Raw genomic sequence first — 15,889 nt, 5'->3', positions numbered from 1 at the left:
GAAAAACTGAGTAAGTATACCCTGAGTTAACGAAAACTCTGGGTTTTCGGTTTCACAAAGCGAGTTCAGCTGAAGCCTGAGTGAGTCACTATGACGACACACTCCGTGAAGCTAACCTGCCCCCTAGCAGGTTTACTACAACTAACCCTGACTGTCTCCGCCCCTTTGTCGGAAACCTGACAGTAGGAAGTGTCGGACATGGCGTGCCCCTTCCTTGAAGAGCCAGTAGATCGTGAAGCCCAAATTCTCCGCAGAGCTCTCCGCCGGGAGAGAGTGATCAGATCGCGTTTGGACATTTTATCATTTCCTGATGAGTTTCTGTGCGAACGTTACCGTTTCTCAGCACAATCAGATGGGGGCCCTGCCCGTATCAAAAACTGCTACTGCTCACATGCATCAGAGGGAATTCCACCACATATCCCTAGCCTCCACAACAAGCAGCCATGCCTCCACTAAAGCAAAATCAAAAAATAAAAACAGAACAAAAAACAACAACTATATATTGTGACATATAAAACACAAAACAACTCAGTAAACGAGATATAAAAGAAACAAGAACGAATTCAAACACCCTAAAATGCAACTCCTTTAAAAGCATGATTAAAATATAACAAACAATTAACACTAAAACAGTATAAAACAAGGAACCAGCCAATGCCAGTAGTAAATGACAGCAAAGCTACAACAAGACAGCAGCAGTGTTTAGGCCACCCTTTAATGGTTATACAGATTAAGCAGTTGCCAGGAGAAATGAATCCAGTCTGCAATACTTAACAACAACCTTTAATCTTTGCCACCTTGAACAGGAATGAGTTGCCAGAGCTCAAGAGTAGATGACAGCTGTTCCTTATAACCAACCTCTGATTAACAGCTAAGGGAAGGGTGAATGTTCATGCTAGTGTTTTCAGTGGCAGAAGTGCAGTTTTGGGTCTCTTTGAAGAACGAAACATTGTTATAAGGTCTGCGATAATGTTTTACACTGAGGAGAGACACTACCCTCTACAGACTGACCCAGTGGACAAATTAAGCATAACAAATAAGAAAACTACAGTAGTTATAGCAGTTGCTTGAAGGTCACTGGACATTAATATTAACATGCATTTAATAAAATCAGCACGGTTGATCATCCATATCACTGATATAATAAAACAGAAACTGATGCAACAACGCAAGTTTATTCAGGTTGCAGGAATCAATCAACATCTTCCTGCTTCGATATGTACGACAATGCTGATCATAAATACAGCCATAAAACTGTGTCATAAAAAACTGTGTCTTAGCTTTAGAGCAATGCAGCGTTAGTTATTAGTGTTTATTCTCCTTTAGGAAATTCATTTTTTGCTTCTATGAAATGTCAGATAAATATCATCACATCACAGACGGCAACACACACACACACACACACACACACACACACACACACACACACACACACACACGTTCATTTAAGTCATTAATTATGAATAAAATCTGGATAAACCCCGGCTGGTCTCTACACTTTTGTTCACTGAAAAATTATGTGTGAATGTCTCTGAAGAGTTTGTAAATTCATCTTCTGGGTTTGTGTAGCTCAGTGATTCCTCCCTGATATCACAGTTTGTCTCATGTACAGCAAACTAACTGCGAACAGCAAACTAAATCATCTCAGGTGAGTTAAGTTTAGAGAAACACAGCATATTTCACTATAAAGCTGTGAGTGGAGGAGGAGGACAGAAAAACAACATGTGGATGCTGGAATAATTGTAACTTTCATCGTTAAAGGACTAAAGAGACAAAGTTTACAAGGAAAGTGACAGACACGTACAGACTGCATTATCTGTTCAACAGTTTCTGTTTGCCTGGAAAATCTCTGATTCTACAGATTTACACAAACACAATGAAGAAACAGGCCTGAACGCAAACCCAGCATAAAGAGGTTCAGTGAATGTGGTGTTGAAGGTGTGGAGGTGGATCAGAGTGTCAGAGGAGACTCTGTAGAAGGACAGTGTGCCAGCAGGACAGTCCACATACACTCCTACTCTGTTAGAGACAGAGGAGGAGGATGAAGAAAAACATGTCTTTTGGTTATTGTGCCAGACAAAATAACGATTTTCAGAGCAGCTCAGACTCCAGGACTGATCATTTCCACCAAACAAACAACTAATACTGTCTCCTTTCCTTCTGATTCCTCCGTAACTCACTGAAATGTCAACCCTGCCTCTCCACTCGACCTCCCAGTAGCAGCGACCAGTCAGACCATCTCTGCACAGCAGCTGAGGACGGTCATCAAATCTGTCTGGATGATCAGGATATGACTGAACCTCCTCCACATGTGTCACCTTCCTGTTGTTGTCAGACAGTTTGAGGTTTGTGTGCACTGTGTTTGTGTCGATTGTGAGTTGACAGGAATCTGATGGAGAGAACAAACACAATCCAGCTGCAGTTATTGATCCATCATCTGTTCATTGATTGACACTTTGATGATGAGTCCTGACATCAGAGATGTGAATGAGTGATGTGACAGTTTGAAGATGGTTGAATGTGTGCTGCTTTGTTTTCATGAATCACATTAAAAACACACTTACACTTCCTCAGACCTGGTGTCAACCATTGGACTCCAGCAGGCTCCACCCTGAGAGAAGGAGGGGGGTCAGACCAGCACAGTCTCTTTCAGCATAAATAATATGTAAACCAATATGTTGTGTGTGTTAAATAATTTACTAATGGGAAATCATGAAACAGTAAATTAGGCACAGAATTAATGTCCCAGGTGTTCTTCTGAGAAATCCCCTGCATGTAAAACAGGTCCTATATGTGTGATTGTTCATATAAAGTTCATATTCTGGCTTCAAGAAAAGGAGAAAAAACTACCAGCACTTAGTGAAGGACAAAGAAAAAGTTTCCACTCCTTTTTCCTCTATCAACATTGTACATGGCTGCAGCCAGTCACTCCATACCTGAGAGTCTCCAGAGTCAGCTGCTTCAGGAGATTCACTCCTGTCTCTCCAGGATGATTGTAGCTCAGGTCCAGCACTCTCAGATGAGTAGTGTTGGCGGTTACAGCTGATGTAAGGGAATCACAGCCTTTCTCTGTAACCAGACAGCCTGACAGACTGTGAGACACACAAAACACCACAAGTGGGGAAGAATTTATAAAAACTGGTACTTGGTCCACATTTTAGTTTAGGGCTATGCCTGTAACACTCTGCCTATTGCCTTCACATTAAATAATCTTTTGAGTAATCATTTTTAAAAATATTTCTTCACGTCATTATGCGGGCCACAAGTATGGGTGACATACTGCGAGATTGAGACACAGGCATTAGAGCCTCTTAATGCATGTTTTGTTTGCGTTTCGACCGGCATGGAATTACCAGAATTAGAGAGGGCATAGCCTAACATATGAAACAGGAGAATACCGCCATGTAATCCATTTATTTCAGTAACTGTATTCTGAATACCACCTTTTTAAACGTTAACTGTAATGGAATACAGTTACTCATATTTTGTATTTTAAATACGTAACGCCGGTATTCCCCAATACTGACAGTTTAGAACCAAACTTTTCAGTAAGTGATGGAAGGATATGTTTAATATTTATTTTTCCAGTCAAATGGAAAGCTTGAACAGATAGACACGCAAATGGAATTTAGCCCTATAATAAATGTTGACTCACATTCTTACTTGCTGATTAACAGATCTCAAATATGTGATCATTTGTATTTAAAACCCTTTCAAATGTTCATAAGGACTGGTTTTCATTAGTAAGTCTAAGCTACATTTTCTGTTTCTGAAGTGTCACTAACAATGCCCATGCACAGCTAAATAGTATTATTGTGTACTGGATACTAATTGCAGCATATGGCCTTCAGGGTACCCGTTCACTTTTGCAAGCACATCACAGAACACATAAACACCGATGGTTGAGTAAAGTGAATATGAAATCCAAACAATTAAAACAATGTAATTTTGAGTTCATGAGTTTAACAGTGTGATGAACCCTGACCTTAGAGCTTCCAGTTTGCAGTGTGGACTCTGCAGTCCAGCTGACAGGAGTGTCACTCCTGAATCCTGCAGGTCGTTGTTACTCAAATCCAGGTCTCTCACACTGGAGAACTGGAAACTAAGAACTGAGGACAGACTTTCACAGCTTCTTTCTGAGAGGTTACAGCCGTTCATCCTGAAAAGATATTGTACAAAATTTTTGATGGAGACGAGTCTGCTTACAGAGCAGAGGTGAGAGCCCTGACATCATAGTATTGTACAACAACCTGCTGCTCAATGTATGCAAGTCCTCGGAGCTCATTGTGGACTACAGGAAAGTGCAGGGTGGAGGACACATACCCATTTTCATTGAGGGGAGAGTGTCAGATGCTTCAGGTTCCTGGGCATCAGCATCATTGAAGATCTGATCTGGTCACATCACGTGGATGTGATCACAAAAGCAGCAAAAGTGTGCTGAGTAGGTTTGGCATGGACCCTTGAAAACTCCCCAACTTTTATTGATGCACCATCGAGAGTATTCTGTCTGGCTCTATCATGATTTGGTATGGCAGTTGTAATGCTCTGGACCACAAAGCTCTATGGCTCTATTATTGTACGATCTACTGTACAATACAAAGCGCCTTGAGGCGACCGTTGTTGTGATTTGGCGCTATATAAATGAAATTGAAAAGATGAAAAAAGAAAAGTATGAAAGGTGATCAGATCAGATCATATCACTAGGTCTGAACTGCCAGCCATCCAGGACCTGTTCAGATAGGGTTGTAAGAAGAAGGTCCACCGGATCCTCTCTGATTCCAGCCACCCCACCCATACACTCTTTATGGTCCTGCCATCAGGTATGAAGTATATAAGCATCTACAACCACACCAATAGATTCAGGTACAGTTTCTACCTGAACTTCAGAAATATAGGACAGTTTATTTTGCACAATCATTGTACACACTGTAACAGCAGTCTGGCAAGGAAGTAGCGACTAGCAGGTCCAGCAGGCATGTGGTGTGGAGGTTAGCCAAAGCCAGTCAGTTAAATCAAACAAGAGACCTTTATTCGTTGTCAGCAACATAAGTTGCTGCTGCATAAATACCTGTGCTTCTTGTCTTTAATTACTTTGTCACTGATCTGTACTTGTTGTAACTTAAAGGGATTTATGAATCGGAAACTTTAGACAAATATCTAAAAAACATAAACCAAACTGTGAGTTGCTCTGACCTGAGAGTTTCAAGTGTGCAGTGTTGACTCTTCAATCCAACTGATAACAGCTGTACTCCTGAATGTTGTAGGTCATTGTTGCCTAGTTCCAGCTGTTTCAGTCTAGAGGACTGAGAGCTGAGAACTGTAGACAGAGCTTCACAGCTTCTTTCTGAAAGGAAACACTCACTCAATCTGAAAAGACATAAAGATGAAGGCAAGTTTTTTTTCCCCCATCACTGAACCAGAACAATGTATTCAAATAATGTCAATTTAACAATAACTTACAGAGCTTTCTTGGAGGCTTTGACCACTGGCAGCAGTCTCAGTAGAGCCTCTTCTGAAACACAGTATTTCTTCAGATCAAACACATTCAGATCTTCTTCTGCTGACAGCAAGATGAAGACCAGAGCTGACCACTGAGCAGGAGACAGTTTATCTGTGAAGAGACGTCCTGATCTCAAGTACTGTTGGATCTCTTTTACTAGAGAACGATCATTCAGTTCATTCAGACAATGGAGCAGGTTGATGTTTTTCTCTGCAGATAGATTCTCATTGATCTTCTTCTTGATGTACTGGACTGTTTCCTGATTGGTCTGTGAGCTACTTCCTGTTTGGTTTAACAGACCTCGTAGGAGACTCTGATTGGTCTCCAGTGACAGACCAAGAAGGAAACGAAGGAACAAGTCCAGGTGTCCATTTGGACTTTGTAAGGCCTTGTCCACAGCACTCTGGTAAAGGTGTGTACCTGTTTGTTGTTCTTCCAGCAGATTGACTCCAGAGTTAATGAAAGTCAGATGGACATGAAGAGCAGCCAGAAACTCTTGAATGCTAAGATGGACAAAGCAGAACACCTTGTCCTGGTACAGTCCTCTCTCCTCTTTAAAGATCTGTGTGAACACTCCTGAGTACACTGAGGCTGCTGTGATATCGATGCCACACTCTGTCAGGTCTGATTCATAGAAGATCAGGTTTCCCTTCTGCAGCTGCTCAAAAGCCAGTTTTCCCAGAGACTCAATAATCTTTGTATTTTCCAAACTCCAGTGTGGATCTGTCTCAACTCCATCATCATACTTGACCTTCTTCACTTTGGCCTGAACCACCAGAAAGTGGATGTACATCTCAGTCAGGGTCTCAGGCAGTTCCCCTTCCTCTCTGGTTTTCAGCATATCCTCCAGAACTGTAGCAGTGATCCAGCAGAAGACTGGGATGTGGCACATGATGTGGAGGCTCCGTGATGTCTTGATGTGGGAGATGATCCTGCAGGCCTGTTCCTCATCTCTGAATCTCTTCCTAAAGTACTCCTCCTTCTGTGATCTAGTGAAACCTCTGACCTCTGTCACCATATCTACATATTTAGGAGGGATCTGACTGGCTGCTGCAGGTCGTGTGGTTATCCAGAGGTGAGCAGAGGGAAGTAGTTTACCCCTGATAAGGTTTATTAACAGCACATCCACTGAGGTGGACTTTCTAGGATCAGTTAGGACTTTAGTTCTGCGGAAGTCCAGAGGAAGTCGACACTCATCCAGACCATCAAAGATGAACACAACTTTAAACTCTTCAAAGCTGGAGATTCCTGCTTCTTTGGTTTCAGTAAAGAAGTGATGAACAAGTTCCACCAGGCTGAACTTTTCCTTTTTCAGAACATTCAGCTCTCTGAAACTGAATGGAAATATAAACTGAATGTCCTCATTGGCTTTGTCTTCAGCCCAGTCCAGAATTAACTTTTGTGTTAGGACAGTTTTCCCAATGCCAGCCACTCCCTTTATCAGCACTGTTCTAATTGGTTCATCTCTTCCAAGTGAGGCTTTAAAGATGTCTTCTTGTCTGATTGTTGTTTCTGGTCTGTCTGGTTTCCTGGATGTTGTTTCAATCTGTCTGATCTCATGTTCATCATTGACCTCTGTAGTCCCTCCCTCTGTGATGTAGAGCTCTGTGTAGATCTGATTCAGAAGGGTTGGGTTTCCTGCTTTAGCGATCCCCTCAAACACACACTGGAACTTCTTCTTCAGGGTTGATTTAAGATCGTGGCAAACAACACCATGTGTTCCTAAATGAAAACAAAACCGATGAAAGAAATAAAGAAATTCATTATATCTATACATACATATATATATATATATATATATATATATATACATATATATATACATATATATATGTATATATATAAAATTCACTCGCAGTGTGGTTGCTTCAATAAAATGAAGATATTGGTAAATGTCCCATTTAACCAGTGGTTTAAATTCTACGAGAAATCCTCTTACTACTCTGCAGACGGTCAGCCAGCTCCTCCTGGTCCATTTTCCTCAGGAAGTCCAGTATGATTTTCAGAAAAGCCTCTTTGCTGCTCCTCCTCTTCTCTTCATCCCTACCTTCCAACACCTCCTCATCCTCCTTTTGCCTCTTCAAGCATTCGCGATAATTCGGACTGAGAACCTTCTGGATCTTCTTCAACTCATTCTTCACAAAAGTGATGACGTTACCCTCCAGCTCCTAGAATAGAATATTGTTTGAATGACCAAATCAAACTGAAGTAATGCAGTGTCTGTGTTGGAACTGACTGACAATCTGCTAGTTTACAAACTGTAGCATGGAGATGACAGTGAGGAGAATGGGTGTGTTTGTTCATCTGTACAGCCCTTTGGTCCATTGTAGTTGTTTTATACCTTTTTAGTCTATTCTATGTGATAGTTCATGCTGACAATGTGATGACGTATATTCCAGCGTAGGAATTGCAATGGACAGGTGATCAGATTGGCAAAGACTGGCGAATCGTTTATGTGGATTATAGCGTGTGTGGGTTTATTTTTTTATTACATGCGCATTTTACATGATTTCTGCAAAACCCATAATGGAAAGATACCATGGCCTGGGACATGTTAAATGCATGCTTTATAAATAAAAATGGCACAGTATTGTTTGGTATGTATATAAAAGTAGTTGGTTCACATGTACAGACCATAAATATGGTGTCCATATGCATTTGATGCTGCTGCACAGACTGACCACTTTGAGACTCAGAGGTCCCCTTGTCCACTCTGTGGAGGAATCATAAAAAAAATTGTTCAGATTATTTCTGTCCACATAGGTCTATAAAGTGATGTTTGTATTTGAACAGAGATTCAATTCAGATACATGAAACTAACACTAACAAGCCTCAAAGAAGTGAAGCAACATTAAAGAAGACTGGGCCATAATTCATCCACTCTGATGTAAGGAACTGATAAAGTCATACAGAAGAGAGTGACTTTGACTCATTGCTGCTAAAGATGTTTCTATAAACTATTGATTTGCACAGGAGTGCAAATAGTCATGTGAAAAACTTTCTTTTTCATTTTCTTATGACACGTTACAGTCCTGTAGATAAAATTTACTCTGTGATGTGGAGAAAACTCCATCCTTCAGAGAAGGGTTATACATGTTACTCATCTCTACACTCAGTCTTCTTTATGGTAGACTGTTTAAGTACACAACAGACATAAATGGGAAGACTGCAAGGTAGAGACAAGTGAGAAGCGATAATAACCTGTCTGATCACAGTATAATTTGCCTTCATTTTTATCAAAATGGGAGGACTGTAAATACTCTGTGGAAAAGAAATGTAGGTATGTTCAACAATCAGAGATTCCGAGAAATTAAAAAGGAGAACAAATGATTCATAGCAGAAAACATAGAGAGTACAATAGTTCCACCATTTTGTGACGCAGAGTTAAAACTGTTATGAGAGGGAAGTTAATTTTAAGGGAAGCTTTTGAAAATGAAAAGGAAGCAAACACAGAAAAATGGATGATTTGAATGGATGGATTTTTGTACAGAAGCAAACAAAGAATTGGAAACAATTTTACAGCAAACAGCTATTTTATCAAACTGAAGCTAATATGGTCTATATAAAGACGAGTGAAGGGAAAGAACTTTGGGCTATAAGGAATAACTAGAAGTAAGAAAAATAGAGGTTGGCTGCATTTCTTGCTGAGATACATCTTTGAATGCTGAACATAAAAAGGACTTCTGGAAATATGAGTGCTCTTTACCAGTGTTAGGCTGGGATTGCAACAGTATGTGTGCTATTTTTATGTAAATGATTTAAATGATTTCCAATATGTTGCTGTTTCTAGACTTTTAATGGAACAACACAAAGCATCTCCCTTGGCTTCTGGTATGTTGCATCTCATTTTTATGTTTAAATCACCATGTATCTATTATAAAATGATCAATCCATACTGGCAAAAAAAATAAAATAAATAAAAATACCTGTTATTTCTCGATATAGACAGATTGACATGAGCTCCTGACTTACAGGTACAGTTTTAAAAATCAAATTAATGCTGGTAACATCATGTAGCAACATCCAGGACTGCCTCCCCCGCACTGTCTTTCATTTTTCAATGCAACAATCCAAAATCATCCATAAACCTCTATAAAGATGAACTTCCCTGCTTCTCATGTGGTGTAATGCTCACCAAGCTTTTTAGCATCTTCCAGTCATCGACTGCTGGACCAATTGGAGTCTTATAGCCACTTTACTTCAGAAACACCTCCTACAGCATTTATTCTTTAAACTCTGACTGCTGTGTTTGTCAAGGGTGAAAACAACAGACACTGTTGCAACAAATCAGATCACCTCTTTACAGCAGAAGGCCGTGCTTTAAACGTTTCTCCAATGCCCTTGGACTGGTTGCTCTTTAAGGACACGCAGCTGAGTTCAGGTCCAGGAAAGTCTTTTCTCTGAGGGATCCTGACAGAAAAAGAAATAGAACAACTTTAGAAGTAACTGATATCAACCTACTTGGATTTAGAGACATGCTGTCTTTAAAATTGTTGTTGTTCTTTAATCCTATATAATTCAACCATGCTGTGTTGATGGAGGATATTATAAGACATTTTCATGTTGGTCACAGTATTCTACATTTGTCATTGTTATGTTGCAAACCAAGTTATGGTTTATAGTGATAGTTAATAGCTGCTGCCAACTTGATGTCAAGTGTCCAAGCTGAGATGGTAGACATCTTGTAGTTAGGTCTGTAAGCTTTTGTACATTGACAATTTTTTCATAATGTAGCGTCTATACACATTTAAAATAGATTTTACATCTAACAATAAAGATGTGATTGAAATGCAGACTTTCTGCTTTAAACTAAAAGGTTTAACTAAAGTATTGTGTTAACTGTTTAGGAATTAAAGACATTTTTCTATCTAGTTCCACATTTTTACTATAAATATAAGAATTGTTTTACGGTAATAAGTCTACAACACATGGAGATTATCTGCTGGAAGAGCGGAGTCCTACAGATACTCTTCCCTACATAAATGGCTCCCATCATGTCGATTCTTTACACTTAGTGGGGAAAAGAGCTTCAAACACAGTTACAGCTTTAGGTACAGAATACCTCTCTATCTCAGAAAGTTCCGCTTTAAAGGTTTCTCCAATGCCCTTTGACTGGTTGCTCTTCAAGGACACACAGCTGGGTTTAGGTTCAGGAAATCCTGGACTCTGAGTGATCCTGACAGCAACAAAAAAAAAAATGAACACATATTTGCAGCACTTTAACTACATTATCCCTGCATTAATAACAACTGTTCTAAAAGTAATATAAGCTTACTTAGATTCAGAGGTGCACTGTCTTTTAACATCGTCATTTGTTGACATCTCACTTTTGGCAGACTCACAGCTGGATCCAGTTTCAGGTTTGCGTTTGATTCTGTGTTTTTTTCTGTGAATAATGATGGAGCAGTGATGTGAGTGCTGAGCTGTGACATGGAGAAGAGTCATGGACAGTTAGAGATGGTCATCTCACCTCTGAGCTTTGGTCTGGCTCTCATGTTCCCCACACAGAGTGGTTTTAGAGGGAGGGTCTCCCTCCTCTCTGTCCTCCATATTCCTGACATACGGAGTAGAAAGAGGACATTTAGAAATATTTACTGAAAAATCTCTTTGTCTGACTATTTGTTAATGACACTTAATTCTAAAATAATGGACAACACAGCACTGTGGATTGTTTTTCTTTGCAGATGTCTATCTAAAAATGCTGTAACTAATGTTAAAGAAATAATTCCACCATTATTTTCTTCAGTGCCATCTCTAAACACAATGCACAGCAACTAATTGACGTCAATTATCTTGTTAATATTGTCAAAACCTCACTGTATATGACTCTTGATGCTCTTGTTCCTCTGACAAGGAAGCGGCTAATTGGAGAGGTTTGACTCCCTGGTGTAACTCATAAAAGTTTACCTTGAAGCAGATAACTCATAAACTAGAGAGAAGGTGGTGTTCTGCTTGTTTAGCAGACCTTTGCCTGACCTGTCTGACCTGTCAGTGTGTGTTTCTTTATAATCTCCATCTTTGCTAATAGAGGATCACCATATTGTTTGTTGTTTCACTGTATAATTTTGGGGTCTTTTAAGTCACATCTACATCACTTCCTACCTTCACCTGCAGATGAAACACAAATCATTCATGTGCACATCATAAGAAATCCTCCTTTCCGTCATGTTTGTTTTCCAAATATCAGCTGCTTCTTTTCTGCTTCATCTCAGCAGCTATTTTTATAGAGCTAGCTCACAAAATCAGTATCTCAATGTCAGGTTAAGGTGCTGACAACATTAGACAGAGAGCCCCAATGATCAAATAAGCAGCACTTGGTGGCTTCACTTTTAACATGAAGAAAGTTCCCTCATGGAGGAAGTTTGATAAGATACGTTTTGAATTCTAGAATTAGTTTAGGAAATTGTTCATACATCTATTTTCTACTGCTTATCCAATTAAGTGTTATGATCTGGCAAAAGCCTATCCCAGCAGCTATAGTTTAAGAGGCACCTTAGAGTCACCAAGTAACCTAACATGCATGTTTTTGGACTGTGGGAGGAACATGAAACTTCACACAGAAAGTCCGGCAGGATCAAACCCTGGACCTTCTTATTGGGAGACAATGTCATGAACCAGCACAGCATCATGCTATCCTAATAAAATTGCATATATGTGGTTGATATTCTTGTTTGAATTTTATGTTTTTTTAAATGCAAGTAATGCATGTAAACCCTAACATTATTTGCTGGAGGCACACGGATCTGTTAGAGATTATTAGTGATATGCACCAGTGAATGCAGCCTAATCCTGGTTCGGACAAACAGGAGGTGAAGTCGTGTTTATTGCCTCCAGCTGTTTGAGTTGATCAGATCCCTTCAGTATATCACAGTCCACTTTTCTTTAACAAAGAGACACAGAGTCAAAGCTTTGGGGTTATGATTACATGCAAATCTTTTTCATTTTAAATCAATAAACTAATAAAAATGATGTTGTCAGCAACACAGGCATGAGATTTAAGGTTTATTGACATTCTTTCTCTTGTCTGAAATGGCATTGCTTCACTATTTAAAGTACCAGGTTCACCACTATGTTGTCCTCTTGCATTATGGTACGTTTGAATTTTGCAGTTCCTCTATTCTGGACATTATGGTACAAGCATACAAGCAGGAATCCATGTCATGGGCTGTATCCCAATTCAGGGTCTGCAGCCTTAAAGTACGCAGCCTTAACGGTCCACAAGGGCGGCGTACTCAAAGACCGCTAAGGCCGGAAGTGCGAGGCTTGTGAAATCGGACGGTCTAGCCTCCGTCGCGCTGCCCAGGTTGCCTAGCAACCATGATATAAAAAGCTTTTCCTCCACAGCAGGAAAAAAAACAACAACAATGACTTTTGCTTCACGGGAGAAAAAGCTGCCCTTCAGTAATCAATAGTGGATCCACACTAACAACGATTCAGAGATCAGCTGGAAACGTTTCATACAGCATTGTTTGACAGAAATGAAGGAGAAAATCTTTTGTTCATTTGTTTGTTTGTTTCTACATGAGCTTTGATCATTCTCTGTAAGATTAAGCTCAGCTATAAATTTAATTTTTTTCCATTTAAATTTTTCAAACACTTTGCTGTAATATAAAAAGACAGTTACCAGTGACAGATGTGAAGTCAGCCTGAGTCAGAACCCACTGAGGATTTTGAGTCACCTCTCAGTGAATTCTTCTTCCAGTGCTAAAATATTTTATAATGTAATCTGAGCAGAATTTTCTATCCATTTGAATTAAAATGATCACGTCTCTGTAGTGCAGTTTTACTTATTACAAAAGCACTGCTTTAAAATCGTCTGTTTGTTTACCGTCACCTGTACGGTAATACCTAGAATAGAGGAGCAACACATTTGTAGCCGCAGGTAGCGTTACTATGTCTTTACAAACTGGTTCACTTAATCACACTAACTCTTGAATTATAACCTGTGATATCAACACCACCCCCTATTGTCACTCCAGCTGAACGTTTGAACTTGATATCACTACTGTAACACTGCTTAACCCACCCAGATCTGTGGTGTAAATGTCACGGGGTGAAACGGGACAAGTTATTTGGAGTTTTTACTGTGCATGTTTTGCGATGTTTTATCTGTTTAATATTTTAATATTGTATATTGGGTTTGTTTGTATGAGTTCTATTGCATGTTTTTATCTTATTTAATTGAACAACTGTCCTGTAAAGACTCCACCCCTATCTGATTACTAACTTGATTTCACCTGAGAGGTACCAGAGAGGCCAATAAGAGGGCTGGGTAGACGACAGAAAGGAGCGCTTTTTGAGGACGAATGACAAGGAAAGCTTTGCTTTGAAGAGTTGCGCTCAAAGGCCAGAGGCTGAGCGCCTCGGCTTCGGGCTGGAGGCTCGAAACGGAAGGGACGAAAGAGAGTGACCGGAGTGACTGAGAAGCCGAGCCAGAGATATGGAGAGAAGGCTTGGGCTGTAGAGCTGTGATTGACGGCTGCGCTCGAAGGCTAGGGGCTGAGGGCCTCGGCTTCGGGCTGGAGGCTCGAGACGCAGGGCACCAGCAGGAGGACCAGCGCGCAGAGAGCGGAGACAGCACCAGCGGAGGCTACGAGACGGCTGTGCCGATTTCCAGTTTTAAAGAAGCGGCGGGCGGAGTTGAGAGCTCTGCCCACCCGGGGTAAGTCTCTGACTTATCCCTTTTTTATGAAGTAAACCTGTCTGGAAAGAATAGTGACTGCCGCTTCCTCTCCTTCTTCAGCATATCGGGATGTGATTGCGGGAGGGAGGCGAGGACTCCGCTGGTTCCTTTGGTTATACCACTTGCTGGATTTCTTAGCTCCCTGGGACTTTTAGGTCGTGGCGCAGGCCACTGGACTTTTAATATTGTGTTTTATTGACTTTTATTGTGTTACCCCTTGGCCAAGGTTGTTTTAATTCATTTTGCATTTTTAACTATTTAAATATAATAGATTATATTTTAATTATACAGATTTTATTCGTGTGCTTTCCCTTGGCGACTCCACTGCTCAGTCCGTTTGGAGGAAGGTTTCCTTCCTTCGCACGAAACCCCTGTGGAAGTAAAACCAGCCTTCCGGCTCCGTTACATAAATATGCCGACAGGCACATATAAACAGCTTTTCCTCCACATCAGCAAAAAACAACAACAACAACAACGTTTGCTCCACGGGAGAAAAAGCTGCCCTTCAGTAATCAATAGTGGATCCACACTAACAACGATTCAGAGATCAGCTGCTGACCGTCAGCTTATCTTTGCTGAGCTGGTCACGCACGTACACAAACATTAAATGGCCAGCTTTCCCAGCCCCTGCTTCCCAGTTCCAGCTGGAGCCGCTCCATAGTTCCAACTAAACGGAGCGGCAAATTTGTGCTGTTTGTGGTGGAATTAACCTGTACACAGCTGATGTTAGCAAGGAAAACATTACAGAGTGCTTCACTTACCTTTCACGGAGCTTCCCACAGGAGACGATCACCTGCGCCACACAGTTCATGAAAGTGAAAGTAAAAAAAAGATGGGCGTAAACACCCAGCCCAACACATGACACAGACAATAAAAGTTACACTGTGTTTTCGTGTGCGTTATTATTTAAGGTGGAACTTCAATTTAAATCCACAGACCAAAAATTCAAATACACAAAGATAACTTTTCATAAGTTAGTGGGTTAAAGGGTTAATCTATGAAAAATAAGAAGCAGTGCGAGAGCACAAACCTCCACCAGGCAGCTGTCTCTCTGGGCAGTATTTGCTTTTAAGGGTATTGTAATTCATTTTGTGTATGTCAATTTTGTTTTCTTTGTTCTTTTTAAATGCACTTTAAGAAATTTGAAAAGATTTATCAAAGATTGACCAGACATTACACCGTTAATAAAATGTCAGAGGTCCAAAGTAATGTGGTATTTAGAATCCCCATTTATATATTATCCCTTATATTCCTATATGTTGTCCATAGAAACACTGGCGGCAAGAGACAGTTTTAAACGGCTCTATATGGCATTATTATCACTCTGACTTTCAGATCAATATATCGAACTTGAAAGCAAATGTGACGTGTTATAGTAAATATGTACTTTCTATAAATGAATACCACACTTGTATAAATCACTCAATGACAGAAAATCATCAAACAGAAGGCTGTTAAGATCTGGTCTGTATTCTGAACAGAGAATACAGACTCTATATTCAGACTCTAACGCAGTCTTTAATCTCAGTTATAAAAATCCAGAATGTGTTTCTGAGAAAGATTAGATTCACTAAAAGGCAACTGCTTCTCTTTTCAGGAAGTTCAAACAGTAACAAGTTTTTAATGTGAACATGTTTGTACCCATAAATCAACACCCGCCCAGCATTTTCTAGAAGGTTTTAACATGGCTAAAGAGTTTAAAAACT

The 15,889-nt window shown here is 40.2% G+C and overlaps 2 protein-coding genes across 2 annotated transcripts in view; both read right to left on the bottom strand.

The window, feature by feature from the left end:
• LOC121815221 (collagen alpha-2(I) chain-like) overlaps positions 1–200 on the bottom strand; it is a 48,626-nt gene extending 48,426 nt beyond the window's left edge. Inside the window, exon 1 of the mRNA XM_042224992.1 lies at positions 147–200. Within this exon, the coding sequence (XP_042080926.1) occupies positions 147–200 (54 nt within the window). The remainder of the gene's footprint in view (positions 1–146) is intronic.
• A 959-nt stretch (positions 201–1,159) lies between these two features.
• Positions 1,160–14,996, bottom strand: LOC102289007 (protein NLRC3). Its single transcript, XM_005932742.3, has 13 exons — positions 14,945–14,996; positions 10,971–11,054; positions 10,776–10,886; positions 10,563–10,676; positions 9,797–9,910; positions 8,135–8,213; positions 7,440–7,668; positions 5,461–7,222; positions 5,194–5,367; positions 3,986–4,159; positions 2,937–3,092; positions 2,565–2,611; positions 1,160–2,389 (listed from the first exon to the last, which is right to left on the bottom strand). The coding sequence occupies exons 1-13, from the start codon at positions 14,992–14,994 to the stop codon at positions 1,821–1,823; spliced, it is 3,663 nt and encodes a 1,220-aa protein (XP_005932804.1). The 5' UTR covers positions 14,995–14,996; the 3' UTR covers positions 1,160–1,820.
• Positions 14,997–15,889: the final 893 nt, after the last annotated feature.

This window comes from Haplochromis burtoni, unplaced genomic scaffold, assembly GCF_018398535.1.
Source record: "Haplochromis burtoni strain Fernald_Lab_line unplaced genomic scaffold, NCSU_Asbu1 Contig_157, whole genome shotgun sequence".
NCBI classification, from domain to species: domain Eukaryota; kingdom Metazoa; phylum Chordata; class Actinopteri; order Cichliformes; family Cichlidae; genus Haplochromis; species Haplochromis burtoni.
The sequence above is the reverse complement of the archived record's forward strand: the minus strand, read 5'-3'. Positions and strand labels throughout refer to the sequence as shown.

Bases quoted from the DNA above. Each gene is read 5' to 3' on its own strand.
- LOC102289007 (XM_005932742.3), bottom strand. From the start codon at position 14,994: ATGAACTGTGTGGCGCAGGTGATCGTCTCCTGTGGGAAGCTCCGTGAA. The intron at 10,887-10,970 runs GTGAGATGACCA...CATTATTCACAG, and splicing joins AGCCAGACCAAAGCTCAGAG to AAAAAAACACAGAATCAAAC. The intron at 5,368-5,460 runs GTAAGTTATTGT...ATGTCTTTTCAG, and splicing joins AAAGCCTCCAAGAAAGCTCT to ATTGAGTGAGTGTTTCCTTT.